General features: G+C 37.7%; 1 protein-coding gene across 2 annotated transcripts; it reads right to left on the bottom strand.

Moving 5' to 3' along the window:
* Nucleotides 1–1735: 1735 nt before the first annotated feature.
* On the bottom strand, nt 1736–27382 carry LOC111140663 (proteasome subunit alpha 3). 2 transcript variants are annotated; one of them, XM_022492867.1, is made up of 11 exons: nt 27252–27382; nt 23126–23208; nt 15385–15508; nt 12667–12768; nt 12512–12585; nt 10246–10318; nt 9417–9482; nt 6253–6299; nt 3693–3760; nt 2328–2392; nt 1736–1887 (listed from the first exon to the last, which is right to left on the bottom strand). In XM_022492867.1, exons 1-11 carry the CDS (start codon nt 27270–27272, stop codon nt 1843–1845), a joined length of 768 nt encoding a protein of 255 aa, XP_022348575.1. In that variant the 5' UTR covers nt 27273–27382; the 3' UTR covers nt 1736–1842. The 2 variants fall into 2 exon arrangements, with proteins under 2 accessions (XP_022348575.1, XP_022348576.1); XM_022492868.1 differs by having other exon boundaries at nt 10246–10297; nt 27252–27360.
* Nucleotides 27383–27449: the final 67 nt, after the last annotated feature.

The following is a 27449-nucleotide window of genomic DNA, read 5'->3' as shown; positions in this document are numbered from 1 at the left end:
TTGTTGTTGTTGTTGTTGGAGGGAGAGCTTAAGCAGGGGGAGCAGCAGGCAGAGGGAGAAGCAGGCTACCTGCTGAGCAAGTAGCCCAGCAGGACTTGATCCTAGGAACCTGGGATTATGACATGAACCTAAGGAAGATGTTTAACTGACTGGGCCACCCAGGTGTTGTGTCCCTGTAGTCTTATCAAAGTAAAATGTACCAGCCTTCCCCCACCCCCCCGCCCAAGGCTAAATGTATTGCTACAGCGCAGTTGAAGGTGCCCCCAATGTTAAATTTAGATTATCAATCCCTATATAGAATACATATAAAAGACAACTGCTTTCTAATAGTTAAAGAACCAAGTGTATCTGGTTATAGTTTTAGATTTATGTGGTGTTATGGCATCTATAGTTTCAGGTGGCATATCTGTTCAAATTTGGGTTTATTTGTGTCTATTCTTTTAAAGCACTATAAGTTAAACTATTGTGAATTTTTTTTTTTTAAGTAAGCTGTGCCCAACTTGGGATGTGAATTCACAGCCCTGAGGTCAAGAGTCACATGCTCTAGCACCTGAGCCAGGCAGGTGCCCTATACTGATGTGAATTTTAAAACAAATATATTCACAGCATAGTAGAATATTTATGTGCCATTCATACTTTGGAAATGTATAGAATGGCCATTAGATTGGCTTAGGGATAGCTTATTGATTAGGTGTATAGATAGATCCAATTTAATACTGTTTAGGTGTTTGTCTTTCTTAGTTAAATGTGTAAATTGTAAAATGTAGTGTGTAATTTTACATAAAAGCCATGATAATGAGATAATAGTTTTACGTTGTTTGTATAGTAGTTAGCTATTCATGTATAATGATTTGCTATTTGAACTTCACAGATGTTCAAAGTCCAGCAGTATCCTGCTGCCAAACTCAATGAGTAGATTACCTTCTTAGGAAAGGAGCAGTTGGAGTGATACTGGCATGAGCCCAGTAAAGGGTGTGTATACCTGACATACTTGGCCTAAGTTACAAACTGTTTCTTCTCTGAGTACTGCTGTTCAGGTTATGATAGTTCTTGGAGGCCTCAATACTGATTATATTCTAACTTCTTATGTTGCATAAATTATGGGTACTTTCACTGAACTATACAGACCACGAAATTTTTGTAGTGACAGAAGATAGACTTTCTGGATCCTTAAATCCACTCTTCACCAAAATGGAAGGGGGAATACCAGCCTTCTCCAACCTAAAACATCTTTCTTATATGTCACACTTAAAAGTTAGCTGTGGCTGGGGCACGTGGGTGGCTCAGTGGGTTAAAGCCTCTGTCTTCAGCTCAGGTCATGATCCCAGGGTCCTGGGATCGAGCCCTGCATTGGGCTCTCTGCTCAGCAGGGACCCTGCTTCTGCCACCCCCCACCCCCGCCTGCCTCTCTGCCTACTTGTAATCTCTGTCTGTCAAATAAATAAATAAAAAATCTTAAAAGAAAAAAAAGGTTAACTGTGGCTGATGACCAGCAATCATTTCACTAAATACAAAACTGGGTAATGGTATCAAGTAATACTTACTGAGTTGGTAGGGACTTAACTGCACAAAACCAACAATAAGTGATCTTTATATTCCAGGTGAATGATGAATGGAGCTTTGAATTAATGATTCCAAAGCTGCCTTTTACAGTATCTTAAGGAATTTTTCAGTAAGCATAAACCTTCATTTTAATACCAAGTAAATAAATATGTACTCAAATATTCCCACCAACTTCAACTGTTACAAGACAAAAATTTAATGAAAATTGGTTGATAATCCACAGGGCTAAAGAGTTCTTACATGGGACTGTATTAGAAATTTAAAATAGGTGCTGAAATGTTACATATTATCATCATCTGATTCATCTTCTTCCTTCAATGATTCCTGTTAAGAGAAAGTTTAAAATCAGTTTTTAATATTGTTACAACCTAAATCTATTAAGCACTTGTCACTGAAAATTCTTTGTAACTGAAGATGAACAATGACTTAAGATAACCTACCCAAGGAAAGAAAAGGGTAATTAAATGCATCTTATTCTAATAATCAACTGACTATATTCTTGATAGAACACACAACGTGAAATATTCTTGTTTCAATGTGAAACAATATGAAAGCATTAAATGTCCTGAAAAATCCTTACCATTTTCACATACAACATTTTGGAACCAGGGCAACCCTATCCCCACTGAAGATAACCCAGAAAATTTCTAACCTTTGTTCAGTTCAACCCTTAAGTGTTATTTAATAGAAATCAACCAAGTTCCTTCATTATTCAACACTTACTTTCATACCTTTAGCTAGAATTGTCACATGCTATAGCTTACCTTAGCATATTTCTCTGCCTCTTCCTTTATATCTTTTGGAACAATTTCATGTCTTCCTTTAGTTACTGCAAATTAAGCCATATTTTTAAATGAATTAGAAATGATGACTACATTGTGATTTCCAACACAGTTATCTACCCAATCCATAGGTATAATCCATCTAGTGTTAAAAACTATTGGGGCGCCTGGGTGGCTCAGTCGTTTAGCGTCTGCCTTCAGCTCGGGTTGTGATCCCAGCGTCCTGGGATCAAGCCCTGCATCTGGCTCTCCCCTTGGCAGGAGGCCTGCTTCTCCCTGTCCCACTCCCCCTTGCTTGTGTTCCCTCTCTAGTTGTGTCTCTCTCTGTCAAATAAATAAATAAAATCTTTAAAAAAAAAAAATTGTACTGTGAGTAATACCACAGCTCAGAACAGAAGTCTTTTGTTTTCTCCATGTAAGATTAAATCTGTCCAAATTTAGCTCTTATGAAAACAAGTAAATTATACAATGATTTATCCTGATGCTATGATAAATTCTATGCATTTATTAATGTGCAGTATGATTTTTAAATTAATTTAATTTTGATTAATTTTGAAACCCCATCCATGGTTAATATTTCAAGAAAAAAAATGGTGATTCTCAGTAAATAGATGCTTCAAAAAAGTACATTAGTCAATTAAGCAGAACTTCCCCTTCAAAAATAACTACCTTGTAAATTTGTTCTGGACTGCTTTATATTAGAAAGTGGTAAAACATACTTCGGTACTACCCACTGCACTTGAACTTATGCATGTTTCATGACTCAGCAATTTGACTCTTAAGTATGTTTCCAAAGAAATGCTACATATGTGTGCCAAAATTATTACACAAGACATGCACAGCTACACTATAGTTAACCCAACTAACCAGCATCAGAAGAAATGAATAAGTTGTATGATATTTAGACAACAGAATACTGTAAAGCAAGGCAAATGAACAAATACCGTACACCACACACACGACTTACACAAATAATGCTTAAGTAAATCAGGGATAAAAGAATATATATACTATGTAGCATATATACACTGTATAATTCACTCACATAAAACTGAATAGGCAAAACTATGAGTTAGAATTCAGAGTAGTGGTTACCTTTGGGGACAAGGCAGAGAACTATAAATTCAAAGAAACCTAAGGGAACTGGTATATTTTTGACCAGAGAGTGAACAGTGGTTACATGAGTATATCCATGTTATGACAATTCATCAATTCATCTGTTCTTTGTGTACTTTTCTATACATATATGTCATTACCAATTTTAAGATTTAAAAATAAAGCCCCCCAATTTTAAATTGGGTTTGATACAGATGACTCAGAGCAAATAAATGTACAAAAATAACTTACTTTCACCAACCCAGCTGAGCTCTAATTCAAAAGCTTTATCCTTAACTTCATCATGTACTATGTAAATTCTAGAACACAAAAGGGAAAATTAACATTTACTTGGTCACTACAAACATGTACCCAGTCAGCACAAATTAGAACACCCATCCCTAATACAAATATTTATAAAATTATAGACTAGACACATTACAGTTTATATTTAGGAACACTCCTAGAAAAGACAATATAGGCTGAGTGGCTCAGTCAGTTCAGCATCAGACTCCTGATTCTGCCTCAGGTCATAATCCTCAGGGTCATAGGATAGATGGGCTCCATACTCAGCACCAGGACTTGCTTAAGAGTCTCCCTCTACCCCCAGCCCATCCCCTGCTCTCCCTCTTGCTCTGTTTCTAAAATAAATTAAGTCTTTAAAAAGAAAAGACAATACACAGAGATGGATATAAAATTAAGTACTACAAAGGAATGTTTACAACTCAAGTTGTTTGATACTATTGTGTTGTAGACACACAACTCAAAAAGATCGCTCAAAAGGAACACAGATTCAAATGGGAAAAGGCCATTATTACAACCATACCTTTTGAGGATATTTGTTTATTACGTTCAGTAAATGATTTTTAAAACAAATTATTAGCTTGCAATTATTATAGGTCTCTTCAATCTGAAGCTTCTTTGCAGGTATCTTTTTAAACCCCTTATCCATTTTATAAGAACTATATGCCCCTTAACCTGGCCTTCAAATTATAATACATGCCAAACTGTAATTAAAAAAAAAAGGAGGCACTGGGGTGCCTGGGTGGCTCAGTGGGTTAAAGCCTCTGCCTTCAGCTCAGGTCATGATCTCAGGATCCTGGGATCGAGCCCCACATCGGGCTCTCTGCTCAGCAGGGAGCCTGCTTCCCCCTCTCTCCCTGCTTGCCTCTCTGCCCTGATCTCTCTCTGTCAGATAAATAAATAAAATCCCTAAAAAAAAAAAAAAAAAAAAAAAAAAAAGAGGCACTGTCACAACATTAAAAGTATCAGAGCAAAGCTTTCTTATTTTACCTTTCCTAACATTTTCACACACTTTACTTTGCAGGATATTTTTAAAGCCTTGCTAAACTGTTGTACAGGGGTACCTGGGTAGCTCAGTTGAGCATCCAACCTGTTTTCCACTCAGGTCATGAATACAGGGTTGTGAGACTGAGCAAGTTGGGCTCTGTCTGCATTGGGTGTGGAGCCTTGCATAGGATTCTCTCTGTCCCTCTACCTCTGCTCTGTCCCTCTATTAATAAAAAATAATACTAATAAGCTGCTGTACAACTCAGTGAGGATTCTTTATCTTCCAAATGATTCTACTGTAAGATAATTCCCAGAGCTCCTCCTGTTAAGTGACAATCACAGAATGGGTTCTGCTGCTTCACAACTGGAAAGAGGAGAGAGGTCTCTTGGTCAAACAGGGGTAGGGAGGAGATAATATGGTAGCACCAAGAATGGTGACAAAATCATAAAACACTTAAGCATGTTATTGCAACTATCAGCTTTAGAAGAGATTAAGAATACCATTTAAATATGTAATGGAGCCTGTAGGACTTTATTTTTCTCACATGTATTAATCGTAAAACCTGAGACATTTGCACAAACTACTGACTAGACCATGTCAATGTAGTTCTAATGTAGAATAGTATGTTTATTATTTTTAAATCTGAAAAGCTGGCTGCAAAACTAGCGTTTTACTGGATTTTTTTTTTAAATACCCCATGCCTACATTCTTTGATCTGGAAGAATCATGAATTCTGAAGCATTCCACTCAGGTTTATGGACTTAGTTGATACTTAATGTAGTCACACAAGCATTCTACACTAAGTACCTGTAAGTAACATGAACCACTTCAGGCTTTCTTAAAGCTGTTCTTAAATGTACTGAAATACTCTTCTCATCTTCTTAGAAAAGCCTTTATGGGGCGCCTGGGTGGCTCAGCGGGTTAAGCCGCTGCCTTCGGCTCAGGTCATGATCTCAGGGTCCTGGGATCGAGCCCCGCATCGGGCTCTCTGCTCAGCAGAGAACCTGCTTCCTCCTCTCTCTCTGCCTGCCTCTCTGCCTGCTTGTGATCTCTCTCTGTCAAATAAATAAATAAATATTTAAAAAATAAAAAAAATAAAAAAGAAAAGCCTTTATGATTAACATACTTGCCCCCCAAAAAACTGACTGTATAAAGGAGCCAGCTTCATGTGTAGAAGTAACTGTCAACCTAAAATAAAGTTTGTAAACCAAATTCCTATTATTGGGACTTCTGAGATTTGAGAGAGTAGGAACTAGCAAATGAAGCTCCTAGAGGTCCACACTGTATCCTCCTACTCTTGAATTCTTTTACCTATATAGTTTTGTCAAAAGCTGTCTTTTCACATCCTGTTCTCTGGCATTTGAAATATAAGTATTCTCCTTACTGAGATTTTTTTAGAATGTTAAACTCACCTCCTAAAAATCTGGCATGACATTATTTCAAAACAAAACAGGCCTTTAGAATTAATGTATAAGGTTAAATGAAATATTTTTGTCAATGATAATTAAAATTCCAGCTTACATTTTTGCAACTTCTTTAACAACATCACGGCAGGTCATTTCTTTCATCTACGGAAAATAAAATATTGAGTCATGAGTCAAAAGAAGAACTTTCCACTTACATTAACTATTTTCAGATTCTTTACACAACTGTCAATAACCCATACTTTTGACATAGGGTCTCAGACAAAAAATCAAAACCATAATACTGTATTTAAGAATACCAGTCTTGGGGCACCTGGGTAGCTCAGCGGGTTAAAGCCTCTGCCTTCAGCTCTAGTCATGATCCCAGGGTCCTGGGATTGAGCCCCACATCGGGCTCTGCTCAGCAAGGAGCTTGCCTCCCCGCCCCCCCCACCCCACCCCTCTCTGCCTACTTGTGATCTCGTCTGGCAAATAAGTAAATAAAATCTTAAAAAAAAAAAAAAGAATAGCAGTATTGTCAGGAAATACACAAACCTAGTATGTGGGACTAACTACAAAAACAATTGGCATGGGCTTCAAAAAATTAGTACTGGTGGCTCAGGTCCAAATCTGGTTTCGGCTCAGGCGGTGATCTCAAGTTGGTGAAATCGAGGCCCAAGTCGGGCTCCGCACTCAGCCTGCTTGAGATCTCCCTTTCCCTGAAAAAACAAACTGGTACTGGGAGAAGGTTAAGACTTACTTGTTTTTGAGAGAGAGAGAGAGTGGAAGGGAGAGCAGGAGTCGGGGTGGGGAAGGGCAGAGGGAGAAGCAGACTCCCTGCTGGGCAGAGAGCCTGACGCAGGACTCCCCTCAGTCTAGCACCCTGGGATCAGGACCTGAGCTGACGGCAGATGCTTAACCAACTGAGCTACCCAAGCACCACCCTCCTTTTTTTAGGGTAAGACTTAAAATAGAAAAGATATAATTGAAATTCGAAGTGTTAATCTTAATTATATCATGGTTTGAAAAAGTTACAAAATGACACTTGAGAATACTGAGGCAGTTTGTAGACTAAATATCTGATATCTTAGGTGTGATAATGGTATTCTACAGAGATGAACACTGAGGCATTTAGGGATATAGTGTCACTGTAACTGTTTCAAATAGTTCAGGAAAAAACAAACAGATAAAACTGGAAAATAGGGTGGGAGGTGGAAGGGCCTGGTGGTGGGTATTAAGGAGGGCACGTATTGCATGGAGCACTGGCTGTAGTGTATAAACAATCTTGGAACACTGAAAAACTAAAATTAAAAACAAAAAAAACCTGGAAAATAACTTCAATGTACATGGAGATAGTTGTGTTATTATCTTTTCTGATGTTTACATTTTTTCATGTTAATTTGGGGGTGAAGTAAAAGGTACCTTCATATTTTTCCCCTTATAGGCATAGATTCCCCAATTATCTCTTCATATTTTTCTCTTTATAGTTAAGTTGTATGATGAGTGAATTAATGTAATAATAAAGGCAAATTTAAGCAAACTTTTTGAAAAAGCCTATTTTTTCTTTAGATTTAGTTTTTTTAAGAAAGAGCACAGGAGTGTGGGGAAAGAGCAAACTAAGAAAATCTCCAGGCAGACTGAATATGGAGCCCAAATCGGGGCTTGTTCTCACTACCCATGAGATCATGACCTAAGCCAAAACCAAGAGCTGGACGCTTAACTGACTGAGCCACCCCAGCACCCTGAAAAAGCATATTTTAAATGACAATTACATTTTTATATATGTTCATGAAATTTTTATTTCATAACATAACATTCTTCATAATAAGCAACATCAGAAGAAAAGCCAGAGCAATGACGTAGAACGCAGGCTGGCAAACTCCTTTCTATACAGAGCCATATGGTCCATATGGTCTTTGGTCTCTGTTCCAACTATTAAACAATACTTTTGTAGTGTGAAAGCAGCCAGGGACTGACTGTGTTCCAATAAAACTTGAGAAAGAAGACAGTGTGCCATAGTTTGCTGACCTCTGATTTAGAGCACGTTTTTGTCATTAAGTATACATACATGTTCCTCAATTAAAGCGATGTTTCTCCATTGTTAGCTAGGATTTGTTAGTATTCCTGTATCTTGTTAGGATTTAACCTCAGAAAGACAGAAGGACAGATGCTCTAAATACTGTATTTTCAAGTGTATGTATACACACACACACACATGCCTTTAAGGGAAGCTTCTGATAAGCAACAGTGAGCAAATACTGTTTTTTTTTTTTTTTTTTAAACATTTATTTATTTGAGAGAGAGAGAGAGACAGTGAGAGAGAGCATGAGCGAGGAGAAGGTCAGAAAGAGAAGCAGACTCCCCGTGGAGCTGGGAGCCCGATGCGGGACTCGATCCCGGAACTCCAGGATCATGACCTGAGCCGAAGGCAGTCGCTTAACCAACTGAGCCACCCAGGTGCCCGCAAATACTGTTTCAACATTAAGTTGATCAATTTGGCTGAAAAGAAAATCAGCACATTAAAACAAAACTTTTTACACTAATAAATTATGGTTCTTGGGGGAACAAAAAGTGAGTAGCTATAACAGGTTTTATGCCTTACCGAGATAGGAACAAAGGAAATAGAAGCACCATAACATAGACTGCACAGACAAAAGCTGTGATCCAGAGAAGAAATGAAATAGTGAAATACCAGAGTTCTCACACTAAGGCTCACAGAGCTCCCTCCATGAACAGGCCTCAAGCACTGAAATTATTTATTATTTTTTTAAAGTAGACTCCATGTCTAGTGGAGTTCAGTCTTGGGCTTGAACTTATGATTTTGAGATCAAGACCTGAGCCAAGATCAAGAGTCAGATGCTTAATTGACTGAGCCACCCTTGTACCCCAAGGATTATGAAATTATATGAAAATTTCCATATGTACTTTTCTGGATTAACAGGTTTATCAGTAGCCGTAATTATAAAGGGCTCCATGACACAACTCTTACAGGTATCATATATATGTACACACACACACACACACACACACACACACAAACACACATCTCTCACACATATATATGTGTGTGTGTATGTATGTGTATGTATATATATATATATATATATATATATATATATATAAAAGAAGTTCTCCAGATTTCTTAGTTTCTAATATTCAGAAAACTCTGCTCAGAACAGCAAACCACACTCAATGAATCCTTAAACAAAAAGGTTTCATTTGTGGTAATAAGATTTCACTACATGAGGATGATATTACAGGAAAATTCAAGAATTAAATTACCTGAAGTTTTTCTATTTCTGTCTTTGCAGCTTGCCTGGCTTTGCCAATGGCACAACCCCAATAACCCTATTTTTTAAAAAAACACACCAAAAATTACCGATATTATTCAATTAAATTGATATACTATCCTAAAATCATTAGTGGCTATGACTGTCTATTTAAAGATTAACAAAAGGATGTGAATGACTTTCAAAAGTAAGTACAGAGAAATACAAAACCTCTAATGAACACCAGGGGGTTCAAAAAAAAATTCTAGAATAATGTGGATTATTTTTAATAGAGGTTCTATACAAGAAAAATTAACATCATTATATATTCTACTTCATAAACTAGAGATGTTTTTGAGGTTAGGAATGGAAAAACTTTTAGCATCATGACAAAAAGAAATTGAGATAATTCAATACTCTAAACCATTTATTATACTGAAAAAGTTTTTTAAATGAAAGGATTCCCATTTGTACTTATATATAATAACAAAATATAAAGTCTTTTTTGTAATTTGTAAAAACCATAAATATCTCGGAAGAGACATAAGATGCAAGAAATCCCATTTAAAATCATTTTTTTTTTTAAAGGAAGGTTTTAGTTTTAGGACATTGTTAGTATTTATCAGAATAAAGGAAATACCACATCTTGAAATGCAGATTCTGTAAACAGCACACTGAAAGCAATAAATCTTTTTATAGGCTATTATTAATGATAAACAAGAAACTATTACTTTCCTTGAATTAATTTTTAAAGAAACTTTATGTAATCCAAATACATGGTTTACATGCTAATGAGATACCATTAAACTAAAAACAGAAATTCATGATTTAAAATTACTCACATATGAAACTCCTGATGGGTCAATCATGTAGAGCTGTGCACCATCATTCACACTGTAAGACCCTAACATGAAACTGCATGAAAGTAATAGTTTAAACCATGGTCCTTAATACCATAAAAATATTAAAAATTCAGTAAACATATAATACCTTCTAAGATAAACTAATACACATAACTCATAATAAACACTTTGATCAGCTAATTTCAATAAGACTAGTACATACTTGAAACTGTTCAAAATTTATATGGCTTTCTTTAGTATTAAATTTGCTGATGAAACTTTCCTGGGAAGACAGCAGTGAAGACAAAGAAGTAATGACAGATGGAAAACCAATGAGAAGGCCCAACAGATAAAGGCATACACATGAAAAAGCCAAGATAACAAAACTAACAGGGATACATTTAATCTGCCTCAAACTCTTATTACACCCCTCATTCTTTCTTGACTATTCCCCAATATTCCTCCAGTTCTTTTTCTACAGTAATCCAAACTGATTTAATGTATTTTTATATGCTTGACAAATTAAAATTAGGCTGTTAATCACATAAATCAGTGATTTTCTGAAATTGTGATTTAGTTTACTCTCGAAGTAGAAAAGAAACCAGCTTCATCTTATGTATCAGTTCATGTATAGACTACCCCATAACACCCAGCTGTCCAGTTCTCAGCCCTACAATCATTTCCTTCTATATTCCATAAAACTTATCTTTCAGAATATATAACTGGTTGTAATTTAAAAACCCTTCAATGTTTTCCTTGGTATGAAACACAGACTTCTGTATGACCTTGCCCCTTCCTACATCTTCAGTACCCCTCCTACACACCAACAAATCCTGACCACCTCTGCATTACCTGAAATGCCCAAGTAGTTTCATACCCTTTTCATGAATTACTCTTACATTCCACCTACATCTCACATTCTTTTCCTTGCCATCTCTCCAAGGAAGCAGCCATTCCCTAACTGGTGCTGGGCCCACTATAGTCAGTATATATCCTATCACCTATAAAGCTATCAATGAAAACATACTCCTGTGTCCTGTCCTCTCACAAATATCTATGACTAACTCATAGTATATCTTCAATATTTACTGAAAAAGTTCTCCACTATTCTTATTCCCTTAGAGAAATGATGAATTCAGAGCGTTCAAAGGTTAAAAGAAGTGGAAAAGCATTCTATGAAGTCTGAAAGCAAAGTGTTTCAATGTAATTTAAATGAGAACCTTAAGAACAACAATATAAAAAATGTCTGCAGGCCTAACTTACTGGCTAAAACTCAGGTTTTCTCTAACATCTGTCCTCGGTAATTTAAACTGATTGTAAACAACTGAAAGGCAGAACTATAGCTGATAAACTTTCTATAGCCTTTTAACAGTGGCAAGCAATCAGATGCTAGTAAATGTTTTACTTTGATCAAACAGGGCTATTTATTTCTTTAATGTTACAAACTAAACATGTCTTTTTAGGAACATCTAGAGTGATGATAGGTCTCTGAGCCCTATTTAAATATTTACATGTATTCCAAGTCTTGATGCAATTGAATCTCAGCTTTCCCCCCAAAATAAAAATACCAGCACTTCATCAATTAAGAGCATTGTACCTAACTGCTTAAAATAAGTGTAGCTGATGGAAATTAATGAGAAAACTGAAATCTCCCTTTAGCTGGCTACCTTCTAATGTCAAAAGAGAATATATTTAAAGTCAATTTGTTGTATCCTGAGAATGCTGGGGTCTGACACCAGAGAATTTTTTTCTAGTTTTACTGAAAAATAACCGACATGCATCACTTACCGTGTAAAGCATAATGGTCTGATTTACATGTATTGTGAAATGCTAACAACAGGTTTAGTGATATCCATCCTCTCATAAAATAAAATAAAATGAGAAAAAAACTTTTCTCCTGTGACGAAAATTCTTAGAATGTATTCAGCAACCTTCCGGTAAGTCACACTACATTGTTAACTATAGTCATCATACTGTACATTACATCTCTAACACTTAATTTGAACCTTTATACCTTTTGACCACCTTCTTCCAGAGAATGTACTATAATCAGATTAAAGTTATTACTAGGAGTTCTCTGTTTTATTATCGCCTCAAATCTGTAGAGTCTTTTTCACTATTCAAAGTTTTTTGTTTTTATGTACACAGTTTTATTTTATCATTGCCCTAATACTTCTTGGTCATAGCTCACACTTCTAAGGGTATAAAAAGCTAAGATACTGGGGAAAACAGTACAGATCTGACTGAATCTCACAAAATTTCATACCTGCAGCCAAAAGGTCGAACAGCACTGTAGAGTGTATATGCATGTACATACATGGCCACTCTGTCTGCAAGATGCTATGAGGGAAAGAAACAGAAGAGCTTATCAGCAAATTTCTACTACTGTTCAAAAGGCTCCTCAACATATTATCAACTTACTTTTAATGGAATGTTATAGCCAAAATTAGATCTAAAGTTGGAAGCTTCTTCTCTTGCAATGTCTGCTAACGAACGAGCATCTGCCAACAAACCCGCTACTGCCTGGAAGAAAGTACGTACCATTAGTAGATAAATACATTCCTATCACAAATCAAGGAAAGTGTGTAATTACTGTAGGCTTAATATTTTAACAAGCATCACCACTAAAAATAATTTGACTTAAAGCTCTTTATAAGGCATTCTGGCATTCTGATTGGGTGGGATCAAAATAAAAGTATGGAATTAAAATTCAGACATTTACCATGTGTGATTTCATTGTTTGCTGAATGATGACATTTACAAGGAATATTTCTATAATTAATCCTTCATGTATCCCAGTTTACCAATTCACTATAAATAGGCAACAACCAGAATAGATCAGGACTGATCTCTATTTAAAGAAGTTCTATGTTCAAATTACTAAAAGTTTTGGTCTAAAAGACACAACCTCAAATCTTTTTCAGCTTATTGACTATTATAAACTGCAGTGACAAACCATACATCTCCCAACACTGGTAGCTTACAACTACAGTTTCCAAACCATGTGCTGAGAGATGCTAGGGCACTACAGTGAACTCAGTTACAGAACATTTGGAATTTGGGGGATACAGTTGTTGAAGTAGTTCATAGTTTCAACATCAGATCATTCTGTATTCCTTATAATGCCATTGTATTGTTGAGCACCTGGATTGCTATGATAAAAAAGTAAGTACCACACAAAAATGCATGTGGAACAGGAAATGGAGGGGAGGGACACCATAATCTGATTCCAAAGTTTAGGAAGTTGTGCAGTGCACATTAGGAAATTTGATTGTTTAAAAATAAAAATATTTTTCTTTAATTGTATGTGTATTTTTTTCTCTTACAGTTACTAAGTTTTTAGAACATAAACACCAAGTTATTTAGACCTAAATGCATAATCCAAACCATTCGGTACTTCTTTTGGTACAGGAAAGCAATTAAAAAAAATGTTACTGAAACACTTAGTCCTGGGAACAAAAAGTCCAGAAACCACCAGCTTAGGAGATTTACAGAATTTAAAAGTAAGTGATATCAGAATGACAGCATTTTTTCTACTGCTATTAGTAGTAGTAGTGATGAAAATTTCTAATACATAGTGAGTACTTATTACATGCTAAGCATTCTAGTAATTTTTAACCTTGTAGGTCCTATTTATCCTACTTCTGAGGTGAGGCAGTTGTGTTTAGAATAACTTCCCCAAAGTTACCCAGCCAGTAAGTTTCACCATTTAAAGAATCTTCTATTGCTTTGGAGAAAGCTTACTGTGAAGTCCAATAATCCTCAAACCACTTGTGACAACTGTGGAGACAGAATATTAACCCTTCATTATCTCCAACCCTCTTCTACAGGTGATGTTTTGCCATTCCAGCTATAAAGAATGGCATGTTTCCTGGCTTTAAATAACAAATGTAACTAATTTTAAATTTCTAAGACAAAGTTTTCCCATCACTAAAGTACCTTTAAGCATACATGATTTTTTTCAAAATACACCTACCTAAAGTTTGTTTTTACTAAGTGAAAGAATGCATAATTCACTAGTTCCCTCCTAGCAGCTGGGTTACAGTCTGGCAAGTTTCATCAAAGCACACCAGTTTCACACTGTGTATCAACTAAAATTCTAAAAATAAATAAATACAGTGGTCCAAAATGACACAAGAAAAGCCATGTCAGTTTCACTGGCAATAAAAAAAATTATCTATAGCTTTATAGTTTATTGCTTATATTTTATTGGTCCTTTGGTGTTCATGTGTAACACATCACATTTATAAATATAAAAAATAAGAGCAGAGTAAGTGGGGCCTATAAGATCTCACCCTGCAGAGTGGACTCTGAAATAACATGCAGACCATGCAGACCCAAGTTTGATCCCATTTTATTTCTTTACCAGTTGTGAGTCTTGTTTTCTTATCTGTAAAAATGGGATTAATATTACTTTCACTGGGATGTCAGACTTAAACAAGATAATTTATGTGAAGTGGTTCTAGCACACACGTTTTCTTCCTTGCCTTCTCACTAAAGAGGGTTAGAATCACTCCCTTGTTTTCCTTTTGTTCTGACTGAACAAAGTCTAACATCTATATAGAATGACTTCAGTATATACCAGTAATGGATTTATGGATTCACCTGCAATTATGCAAAGCAGTCACTCAAGACTCCATCTGCACAAAACAAATAGTGATGTCTATGAAGCTATTAAAAAGGATGTGTTCGCTCTTCCTTTCATTAAACAACCTTTCTTGGTGTTCCACCTTTTAGTGAGGTATTCTCTACCTGATAACATCTTCAATATGACAGTGATTCCCACAAGAGAGATGAAAAGCTAAAGATTCTATGCCTCTCAAGCATACCCCTTACCTATACTGCCAAGATCTCTTTTCTACATATATTTCTCACCTCTCTCTCTCTCCTCTCTTTTCTTAAGGCAATTTGATTTCTCATATATGTCTCCAGTCAGTTTATAAGAACATTACCTTCCTTAGTGAACTGTTCACAAGCCAGTAACTCTGAGATTACTTCTATGGCTGCTCTTTCATCTCTTTCTGCCTCAGCGTAAAGTAATAAATGGTTCTCTTAAAATTACATTTTAATATATTCCAAACAGTAACTTCACAACAAATTGGACAAGGCAAAAAGGAACATTTTTTAAATGTGACCTACCATTCCAACATGCCGATCAACGTTAAAAAGTCGTTTGTTGGAACCTTCTTCATAAAGTTTAGAAAGGACTAACTTTTCTACCCCAAAGACAACGCCATCTTTACATCTGATTCCAATAGCTGTACTGGAACAAGTAGAAGAAAATCAATTTTTTTAACTGAAAATAAAAGAAACTTCATAAATTAAGTTTAAAAAAAAACATACAAATAGGTAACATTAAGTTTTTTACAACATGTTAATACGTTAAAGCAAATACATTTGAAAACTAGAAAGAGGACAACCTACAGTGTGATAAATTAAGTCTATATAAATGAACACCAGATGACCCCCAAAATACCTAGCATATCATGACATAAAAATATGTACAGAATGGCAGAGTGTCTGGATACACATTATAACAAATGCTGACTTAGTTCTTGTCCATTTAAAATGCATAGAAAAGACAGGTTATGGGGCGCCTGGGTGGCTCAGTGGGTTAAGCCTCTGCCTTTGGCTCAGGTCATGGTCTCAGGGTCCTGGAATCGAGCCCCGCATCGGACTCTCTGCTCAGCAGGGAGTTTGCTTCCCCCTCTCTCTCTGCCTGCCTCTCTGCCTACTTGTGATCTGTCAAATAAATAAATAAAATCTTTAAAAAAAAAAAAAAATTAGGGGCGCCTGGGTGGCTCAGGGGGTTAAGCCTCTGCCTTCGGCTCAGGTCATGATTCCAGGGTCCTGGGATCCAGCCCCCCATCGGGCTCTCTGCTCAGCAGGGAGCCTGCTTCCCTTCCTCTCTCTCTGCCTGCCTCTCTGCCTACTTGTGATCTCTGTCAAATAAATAAATAAAAATCTTAAAAAAAAAAAATTAGTTTAGAAAAGACAGGTTATATACAAACAAAAGTTAACATAATTAATCCAGGTGGAAAGCTTAGAATCCTTTTGCTAATTTGCTTTTTCTGCGACTACTGCTTATTATAAGTATATAAAAGAATATAATACACATTTTGAACTTCTTAAAACAAAATGAATCTTAATCTCTTAAATGAAATGTGAAGAAATTATATTCTACCATTTCAAGATAAAAATACATCATTAACTTTGTTCTACCAATCATTTTAATAAAAAGGGAATTCTGATGAGAAACAACCAGAAAAATGAACAGAGCCACATAAATTCCACAAAAAATTTCAGACACTCCTTCCCTCACATTTTAGGTATCTTTAATGGCTCCCCTTTTCAGTTTAAACTCCTTGACCCAGCTTTCAAAATTCCTGAGAATCTACAAATTACATTTGTAGCTTATTAAGTTTCCCATTATAAATCCCACATACTACTGAATTCAACCTCACTATCATTCCCCAAACACCTTATGTTCATTTTTGCTTTTTTGTCTTTATTGAGGTTATCCTGGGTTATAAAATACACTTCCTCCTCACCACTGCATATTTAAATAATTCTCCACAAACTTCTGCAAACTCACTTGACCTTAAACTCTACAGCCTCAGGTAGCCTTTCCTAATTATTCCAAGTCATCATCATTCTCACTATTTAAATCTAAAACATTCTTTTTCCAAACTACAAGTTGTCAAAATATGGTCTACAAACCCCCTGAGCATCCCTGAAAAAAACCTTCAAGGGAGTATGGGAAGTCAAAATTATTATTTTTTTTTTAAAGATTTTATTTATTTATTTGACAGACAAAGATCACAAGCAGGCAGAGAGGCAGGCAGAGAGAGAGGAAGCAGGCTCCCCGCTGAGCAGAGAGGCCGATGCGGGGCTCGATCCCAGGACCCTGAGCTCATGACCCGAGCCGAAGGCAGCGGCCTAACCCACTGAGCCACCCAGGCGCCCCCAAAATTAATTTTTTTAAGAATTTATTTATTTATTTATTTGAAAGAGAGAGAGATCACAAGTAGGCAGAGAGGCAGGCAGAGAAAGAGGAGGAAGCAGGCTCCCTGCCGAGCAGAGAGCCCAATGCGGGACTCGATTCCAGGACCCTGAGATCATGACCTGAGCCAAAAGCAGAAGTTTAATCTGCTGAGCCACTTAGGCACCCCTCAAAATTATTTTCTTAAGAATACAAGACACCATTTGTTTTTTTCCACTATATGGACATTTGCACTGTTGGTACAACAGAGAAGCGTTAGTGGGTAAAACTGCTGGCATTTTAATACAAACCAAGGCAGTGAAACAAATGGTAGTAGTGAACTACTAATCACTGTATTCTTCATTGCTATGCGCTCACATTTTAAAAAAAAAAAAAAAAGAAAGAAACTCTCACAGTTAAAAAAAAAATTGTTAAGAAGGGCATGCCTGAATGGCTCAGTTAAGCATCTGCCTTTGGCTCGGGTCATGATCCTGGGGTCCTGGAACTGAGTCCTGTTATGGCTTCCGGCTCATGGCTCCCTGTTCTCCAGAGAGCCTACTCCTCCCCCTGCCCGCTGCTCCCCCTGCTTGTGCTTTCTCTCTTTCTCTGAGAAATAAATAAAATCTTAAAAAAAAAAAAAATGTCCTTAAGAAAGCAGTAATTTTTAAAAGCTATTCTAATATTTAAAGAAAGCAGTAATTTTACTAGGCAACAACCCTTGAGTACCTGTTCTTTTTATTATTATCATAATGAAATGAAAGGTACTCAAACATCAAAATATGGTTGCCTAAAGAAAAAAGTACTAACAAAACTGTTGTGAACTTTTTCAGAGAATACCTGTTTTTACCATCAATGTCAGACAAAGTACAGTTACTATGTATAAGGCAGACTTTCTTTTTATTGCCTGTGATAAGACTCAAGTTTTCAAGCATAAATTGGAATTTTAGGAAATATATTCATCACCGTGAGGTTGTCTATTTCCCAAAACTTACAATTTTTATTTATTTATTTTTAAGATTTTATTTATTTGACACAGAGAGAGATCACAAGTAGGCAGAGAGGCAGGCAGAGAGAGAGGAGGAAGTAGGACCCCGCCGAGCAGAGAGCCCACCCAACGCAGGGCTCAGTCCCAGGACCCCGAGATCATGACCCAAGCCGAAGGCAGAGGCTTAAGCCACCCAGGCACCCCAAAACTTACAATTTTTATAATCAGAACAGTGGTGATATTAACAAGTGTGACGTTTCTGACTATTCCAACAGATAGATGAAAAATATCAAATTTGGACGACCTGTCATAGCTCAGTGAACCAATATTTTCCAAATGACCAACTTACATGCATGGGTAAAACATGTGAAGTGCAAAACAGTCTAACAAATTTTAATGTAAAACTACGAAAAGCTCATCATTAAGTTTTCAGACACCACGCTGCAACTAATCTTTAAAAAAACTATTATTTGTCCAATTTTGGCATAGTGTCAAAAAACAACATCCATAATTATCTGAAAAGGCTATTAAAATATGCCTCACTTTTCCAACTACTTATCTGTATAAAGCCTGATTTGCTTCACAGGCTTCAATGAAAGTAACAACATATTAAAGCTGATAATGAGAATGTCTTACATTAAGCTTCAATTAACTATTGAGATTTACAAAAATGTAGAACAATGCCAGTCTTCTCCCTACATTTGTTTTATACTGTAGAAAAGTCATTTTTCATTTAAAATGTTACTAATATTAAACAGTTTACTCTTAATCCCAGGAAACAAACTGAGGGTTGCTGGGCAGTGGGAGGGGAAGGATAGGGTGGCTGGGTTATGGACATTGAAGAAGGTATGTGCTATGGTGAGTGCTGTGAATTGTGTAAGACTGATGATTCACAGACCTGTACCCCTGAAGCAAATAAATTATGTTAATTTAAAAATTAAATAGTTTAATGTTAATTTATTACTTACATTAACATGCAACTATGATTATTTTATTTTACTATTTTTACTTATTTTTATTTTACTTTTTTATTCATTTATTTGACAGAGACAGAGAGAGAGGGAACACAAGCAGGGGGAGAGGGAGAAGCAGGCTTCCCACTGAGCAGGGAGCCCAATGCAGGGCTCAATCCCAGGATCCTAGGACCACGGGACCTGAGCTGAAGGTAGACGCCCAATGACTGAGCCACCCAGGCACCTCTACAACTGTAATTATTTTAAGTGAATTAAGCATTTTTTATTTTCTCAGTTTTATTGGTTTTTTTGTTTGTTTTTATTTTTAAAGATTTTATTTATTTATTTGTCAGAGAGCACAAACAGGGGGAGCAGCAGGCAGAGGGAGAAGCAGGCTCCTCCCAACTGAGTAGGGAGCCTGATGTAGGACTCAATCCCAAGACCCTGGGATCACGGCCTCAGCCGAAAGCAGATGCTTAACAACTATCCCATCCAGGCATCCCTATTTTCTCAGTTTTTATTTCTAATGTGACAAATATTGACAGATCCAATAACATGCATAAATAAAAGTTCACCGATCATGGTAGATATTGATGGAACTAAAGCCTAATAAATAAATCCTCTCTGACGTCCTCAATATTTTGGGTTCTGGTGTTTTGGGGTTTTTTCCCAAGTAAAAAAGGGTCCTGAGATCAAAATTTTAATTTTTATTCCAAACAGTTTAACACTCATTGTTACACTGCACAATCCTTTAGTACCTGGGCTCCTCAATGAAGCTAATGGGGAAAATTATAGTTTATAATTTAATCTTTCCCTTTTTTTCTTGTGTATATTACTTTCTAGGTGCATACTTTGATAAAATAGTTATGATCATGGTATATATACTTCAATAAAGTGCTTTTAAGTATACACTTATATGTCACTGGTTACTTGTTTTAGTAGTTTCTTCCTATGCTTAAAAGATAGCCAGGGCACCAGGATGGCTCAGTAGGTTGAGTGTCCCATCCTTGGTTTCGGCTCAGGTCATGATCTCAGGGTCCTAGACCTAGCCCTGTGTCGGACTCCACACTCAGCAGGGAATCTGCCTGTCCCTCTCCCTCTGCTCCCCACTGCCAGAATATAATCCTAAATTATTTGGCTAAACATTTTCTAACTATTAACTTATATGTCAGACTATTATGAAAATTAATATACAATCTAATTTTATGATTTTCTACATTCTGTGCCTAAACAGGACTTAAAAATTGTCCAAATATTTTTACATATATTTTATTCTTATGGTAAAGTAAAGGCAGGGTAAAGGTCTACCTCCCAATTTTACAAACAAAAATAACTTTCAGAGGACCAAATAGAGGCACCCTATATATTATTTCCATTAAGCAGCAGCTAAAAGGAAAATCCACATTTTTCTGATCCTCATTCAATATTCTATTATACCAGGTTACATCAACCCCTTTAAAAGAAGAACTTCTGGGGCCCCTGGGTGGCTCAGTGGGTTAAGCCTCTGCCTTTGCCTCACGTCATTAACTCAGGGTCTTGGGATCAAGACCTGCATTGGGCTCTCTGCTCAGTGGGGAGCCTGCTTCTCCCTCTCTCTCTGCCTGCCTCTTTGCCTACTTGTGATCTCTGTCAAATAAAGAAATAAAATCTTTTTTTTTTTAAAAAGGAGGAATTTCCCTGGTTTTTCCTTATGCAGAAAAAAATACTCATTTTTTTATGTTTTAATTTTTAATTAATTTGCTGTACTATAACTATTTTAAACCATATTTAGAAATACTTTACAGAAAACAGGGATGCCTGGGTGGCTCAGTGGGTTAAGCCGCTGCCCTCGGCTCAGGTCAAGACCCCAGGGTCCTGGGATCAAGTCCTGCATCCGGCTCCTTGCTCAGCAGGGAGCCTGCTTCTCTCTCTCTGCCTCTGCCTGCCTCTCTGCCTCTGCCTGCCTCTCTGCCTGCTTGTGTGCTATCTCTCTCTCTCTCTTCCTCTCTGACAAATAAATAAATAAATAAAATCTTAAAAAAAAAAAAAAAAGAAATACTTTACAGAAAACAAATTCCTAAAATATACAGATCCTCATAAACTAGTCTCAATTTTTTGTATTACATATGGTGTCTCCAGTTCTTTTCAATCAAGACTTCCTTTTCCAGCTTTATAAACCAGTGAAAATGCAACATTGCAAAAGAGGAAGAGAAAAACAGTAACTTTTTCCAAGTCTTTCTGCAGCTCCTTGGTCTAAGGGCCTATCTTAACAACAGGAAGAAAATATGTCAACTTTTTTTTCTTGATTCTGACTCTTCTGAACTCTATCAGACTTCTACATGACAGTGACACATACATTTCAGCCTTACTTCTATTATAGTATCAGACACCAACAGCTTATAAGTACCAGTATCTCTAAAACAGTAATATTAAACACGAAATAAACTAGCTTCATTACAAATCCTATAAAAGGACTTAAAATGTATTTCTTCCCAAATTTTTATATTTCATAAGCCACTAGGAATCCATGTTTTCTTTTAACAAAGGATGGCATAAAAAATGAACATTTATTCATTAACTACTGAGGGCTTGCTATGTGTGAGCACATGCAAAGACAAGTGACAGTCTCCACTACATGAAACTTCCATAATCATACATCAAAGGTGTAAGCAGAAACTGGTACTAGCACAGAGTATTAAATGTGGACTTTTCTAAAATTCTGCAAACATTTCCCTACTCCACCTCTACTCCAAAAGTTTCATTATAAGGAAAAACTTGGGCTCAAACACCAACATCATTTGTTTACTAGGCCCCCTCAAAAAAAAAAAAAATCCTTTAAGAGACATGAATATTATGAAATGTATTATTTTTAAAAAGTCTTTTAATTCATCCCAAAGATTCCAAGATATAATGATCATGTAAATAAAACTCCGAAATTTCTTCAATTGAGTACTTACAGAATTTGTCATCAAGCTAATAATTTAACTAAGATGTTACAGGGGTAACCAAGGAATCATTTTGGCTCATTACTCTAAGCAAAAAAAGACAAGAGTGAAGGGGGGACCTAGTTGGCTCAGTCGGTTGGGCGACTGCCTTCAGCTCGGATCATGATCCCGGGGTCCTGGGATCGAGCCCCACATCAGACTCCCTGCTCAGTGGAGTGCCTGCTTCTCCCTCTCCCTCTGCCTGCCTCTCTGTCTACTTGTGCTCTCTCTCTCTCTCTCTGTCAAATAAATAAAATTAAAAAAAAAAAAAAAATGAGTGAAGGAAGTGAGTCCAACAGAAAGACATGGAAGATAACTTAGTGTTCCTGTACCTTTTGGAGCGTGGCCCCAGAACAGGAAAAAAAAAAATTCCTACTGGGACAAACGCGACTAACTGCATAGGACTTTTTAAACACGAAAAAATAAAAGATAAAATAACAATGTAACAAACTCAATGGCCAGGGAAATAAGGATATAAATCAAGAATTTCAAAAAGGAAAATGGGATAGCAAAGATGATAATGAATTTGGTTTTATACACTACATTTGAAACACGGTAGAAAGTCTAAGTGGATAATCTCAGAACCAACCAGAAATATAGGACTGAGGTTCATGGAAAGATCTGACCTGAAAAGAGATCTGGAAATGACTAATAAACTGAGATTATTTTAGGGTTCCTATTATTTTGTGTGCCAAAGTGACATAACAAAGCCTAATTACCAAAAATATACAAAAGGAGATATTTAATTTTTTTTTCTTTAGATTTTATTTATTTATTTGACAGACAGAGATCACAAGTAGGCAGAGAGGCAGACAGAGAGGGAGAAGGAAGCAGGCTCCCCGCTGAGCAGAGAGCCCAATTCGGGGCTCGATCCCAGGACCCTGAGATCATGACCTGAGCCGAAGGCAGAGGCTTAACCCGCTGAGCCACCCAGGTGCCCCAGGAGATATTTAATTATGTTAAAACATGATAAATTCCAAATAAAAATGTTTCTTACCTACTATTTTCCACAGCCTTCATAGCATATTCAACTTGAAAAACTCTTCCATCAGGAGAGAATGTAGAGGCTGACAGGTCATACTAGGAGGAAAAAGGCAACAATAAGCTTAAATTATGTATCTCTGGCAGTTAATAACCTCACCACCTTTCTTTCTAAATGGCTTACACATCAGAAATGCATGTTAAGAGGTGCCTGGCTGGCTCAGTTGGTAGAGCATGCAGCTCTGGGTCTCAGGGTTGTGAGTTTGAGCCCCACCTGGGGTGTAGAGATTACAACAGAAAGACAAGAAGTCGGGGGAAAGAAGAAAGAAATGTATGTGTGTTAAATCTCAAAGATTATGCTTTGAAGAAAAGGAAGCACGTCAGAGCAGCAAGAGCAGCCAAGAGAAAAGCTACTTTAGATTTCTGCTATTGAAAAGCAATAGACAAGTGCCTGGCTGGCTTGGTCAGTCCAGCATGCAACTCTTTTTTTTTTTTTTTTTAAAGATTTTATTTATTTATTTGACAGAGATCACAAGTAGACAGAGGCAGGCAGAGAGAGGGAGGGAAGCAGGCTCCCTGCTGAGCAGAGAGCCCGATGCGGGACTCGATCCCAGGACCCTGAGATCATGACCCGAGCCGAAGGCAGCGGCTCAAACCACTGAGCCACTCAGGCGCCCCGAGCATGCAACTCTTGATCATGGGGTTGTGTTGCATGCAGACATAACTTAAAAAATAAGATGTAAAAAGAAAAGCCAATAGATACAAATCCCAGGTAAAGTCAAAATCTTTTTTCACACAGAACACAAAGTTCATTTTTGTACAAAATGGAGATATTCTGGGTTCCAGATCACCACAATAAAGTGAATAAAATGAGTTCTCTGGATTCCCAGTGCATTCTGCATTCCCAGTTTTGGGGGTTTTTGGGTTTTCTGTTTCTCTTTTTTGGTTTTCTGGTTTTTTGAGAGAGAGAGAGAAACCATGAGGGTGGGGAGAGAGACTCTCAGGCAGGCTCCACGCTCAATACACAGCCTGACGGGGACTCGATCTCAGGACTCTGAGATCATGACCTGAGCCAAAACCAGGAGGTGGATTCTTAAGGGACTCCTGGGTGGCTCAGTCAAATAAGCATCTGCCTTTGTCTTGGGTCATTATCCCAGGGTCCTGGAACCCAGTCCCACATCAGGCTCCTTGCTCAGTGGGGAGCCAGCTTCTCCCTCTGCCTGCCCCTTCCTGCTGTTCCCCCAGTTTGTGAGCGCTCTCTCTCTCTCTCAATAATAAAATCTTTAATTCACTGATGCAGCACTAACAAACCCTAGAGAAAAAATATAGCATTCAAACTTTTAATAAGCATCTATTACATGTTAATATTGTATATGTAATATATGTAATATATATGTAATGTATGTAATATATTACACTATAAGGGAATATAAATTACACTATAAGGGAATATAAAGACTAATCATTCTTGAAGTTTTTCATTTTCAAATGAAACCAGGCATAAATCTTGGAGCTGGAAGTACAGCAGTAAACCAGAAAAAGGATTATAATGAAAATAAGACAGGGTGAAGTGGCAGTCTGAGAGCCTAGTACAGACTACCTGATCAAGGAAGGCCTTGCTAGAGCAGTCAGGTTTAATTACTTAGGCGTGGCCAGACCTAAATAACAAATAATTAGCCATTTAGGATATGGAGGGTAGAAATAAGCCTAGCACAATGAGGGAAAAGAAATAGGCCACTGTGTCTTGAGCACTAAGTGGTGGAGAAGAGTAAATTATATCAGAGGCATGTAAAAACTAAACTATTGTGAATCTCCTAGGCTGAAGCAAGAAGTTCGAATCTTATTCTAAATGCAACTGGAAGGGGGCAACTAGGTGGCTCAGCTGATTGAGCAACTGCCTTAGGCCCAGGTCGTGATCCTGGAGTCCCAGGATTGAGTCCTGTATAGGGCTCCTTACTCAAGGGGGGGGGGGGGGTCTGCTTCTCCCTCTGACGTCTCCCCTTTCATTCTCTCTCTCGTGCGCAAATAAATAATAAAATCTTTTAAAAAAAAGCAACTGGAAGTCACTGGAGTTTAAGCTTGGATGGGGGAGAGGATTGAGGGGGTGATATGATCTAATTTTTTTTTTTTTTAATTTCACCTAGAAAACAAACTGTAGAGAGAACAAGGATGGAAGCGCAATCAAATATCCCAAAGGTGGTAAGAGATAAAGACAATATTTTGAGAAGAGAGTTTTAAAACAAAACAAAACAAAAAACCTTGCTAATGGATTGGCTCAAGGAGTAACACAAAGAAATTAAACGTGAATCATAGACCTTTTTCACTTGAGCAATTAGAACTGGACCGTTCACTGAGCTGAAAACTGTAGGAGATGCAAAATAGCAAGGGGAGGGAAACTCAGAGCTCTACTCTGGACATGTAGTTTGAAATGCCTATTAAACAACCAAGTGGTGGGGCGACAGGGTGGCTCAATTCCTTAGGTTTCTGCCTTCCCTCAAGCCATGATTCTGGGGTCCTGGGATAGAGCCCTACATTGCGATCCCTGCCCAGCGGGGAGTCTGCTTCTCCTTCTTCCTCTGCCTGTGCCCTCGGGCTCGCTCTCTTTCTCGCTCACTCTCTCTCAATAAATAAATTTAAAAATCTTAAAAACAAACAAACAAAAAAACATCAAATGGAGAGAAATGTCAAGTGAACAGGTCTTCATACCTGGAGTTCTTGGGAGAAGTGAAGACCAAAGATATGCCTTCAACAGTGGTGCTTCCTGAATCTCAATTTCCTGATTTATTTTCTTAACTCTACTATTATAATACCAAAATACCTCCCATGTTTACACTTATCCAGTACTTTTAAAGGGTTTTCAGGGTGAAACACTATTGACTGAAGGTAGTATTTTTTTTTAAGATTTTATTTATTTATTTGACAGACAGAGACCACACATAGGCAGAGAGGCAGGCAGAGACGGGGGGGGGGGGCAGGCTCCCCGCTGAGCAGAGAGCCCCATGTGGGGCTCGATGCCAGGACCCTGGGATCATGACCTGAGCCCAAGGCAGAGGCTTTAACCCACTGAGCCACCCAGGCGCCCCTGAAGGTAGTATTAACGTAGTTGCAAAATCAATTTGCTACAACATTCATAACTGAGCACTGACTAATTTAAAAATGTTATGACATAATCTTAGCATCTCATACCCAGATGAATTAAACCATTCAAAACGTAAATCGCCTGTTATCAAACTCGGAAAACCAGTATCTTGGTCTTAATGCTGAGTATCAAAATCTTGTTTAAAGTGAAACTGATGGATTTAGAAACCCATTATTCAATACCTCTAGGGCAAACAACCAATACTTCTAAAGAAAAACTAGATTTTCTATATGGAAAAAATACATAAAAGGAATAAGCAAAAGACTGCATATGTACGTTTAACACAGGAAAGTAGTAAACTGAGTAAGTTAACAAGTCCAAGTCCAAAACCCTCGGGTCTATTAACGGAAGCGGTTTAAGTCCCTGGCTAATGATTTAAATGTTTACGGCATGGTCTCTCCAAGTGATGTTAAGTAATTTGTACAGGAAAAGCTGGGACAAAAGAAAAACGTAACGGACTCTTCAGATTTCACTTTTCAGACAATTTTTCTATTAGCGCTACCTACTAAGCGGACGGTCAGTACACTCGAAGGCAAGACAGGGAAGGGCCAATGAGTCAGCAGCACCCTGGGACCTGGAACGACGGTCCATGGAAAGCTCCGTCTCAGACCTTGGAATCTCAAGCCGCCTTGCCTCAGTGGTTCTCAAGAAGCTCACGATAGCCCAAACCCTTCACTCGCTACAACAGGCTCCACGAGTTTCCACTTTCGGTTTCGCTAAGCGGCTAAAGAAAGTGACTCAGCGACCCAAAGAGGCTCCAAAGTCTCACTGCTGCGCCGCCAAGCCCGCTACACCTGAGCTGAAAAGCTTCGGGTTACCGTCACCGCAAACGAGGGCCTACAAATTAGCGCAGGAAAGACTGCCGGTCACCAGACAACTGGAAGCGGCCCACCTGGCCGAGGGCAAACCCGGCGCACCCCGAAGCGGCGCACACCAATAGGTCTGTGCGATTTCCCCTCAACGCTAATCCGTAGGCTAGTAAACTAAAACACAGCAAACTCACCCCAGTCCCGATTGAACTCATCCCGCGGAAATCTCCAAGACACCAAGGGCTTCAAGGCCTAAAGCGCTCCCCTAATACCGCGGCCCACAGACTAGTAACAGGCTCTCTCATTGGCTGCTCTTTCAACCAATACCTTTCTCCTCTGTGGCTCGTTCCTCCAGGGCCCGAGGAACAGAGGATTGTGGGAAAAGAGGTAGG

The sequence above is a fragment of the Enhydra lutris genome, unplaced genomic scaffold (genome assembly GCF_002288905.1).
Source record: "Enhydra lutris kenyoni isolate GAN:26980312 unplaced genomic scaffold, ASM228890v2 scaffoldscaffold4, whole genome shotgun sequence".
NCBI lineage: Eukaryota > Metazoa > Chordata > Mammalia > Carnivora > Mustelidae > Enhydra > Enhydra lutris.
Note: the sequence above shows the minus strand (reverse complement) of the source record. Positions and strands in the feature narration are given on the sequence as shown.

What these genes read in the sequence shown, in the direction of transcription:
- LOC111140663 (XM_022492867.1), bottom strand. Translation starts at nt 27,272, where the DNA reads ATGAGTTCAATCGGGACTGGG. An exon ending in AAGGCTGTGGAAAATAGTAG is followed by an intron (nt 15,509 to 23,125) that starts GTAAGAAACATT and finishes TACTTGTTCCAG; the next exon opens with TACAGCTATTGGAATCAGAT. An exon ending in GCTCAGCTGGGTTGGTGAAA is followed by an intron (nt 2,393 to 3,692) that starts GTAAGTTATTTT and finishes CTTAATTTGCAG; the next exon opens with TAACTAAAGGAAGACATGAA.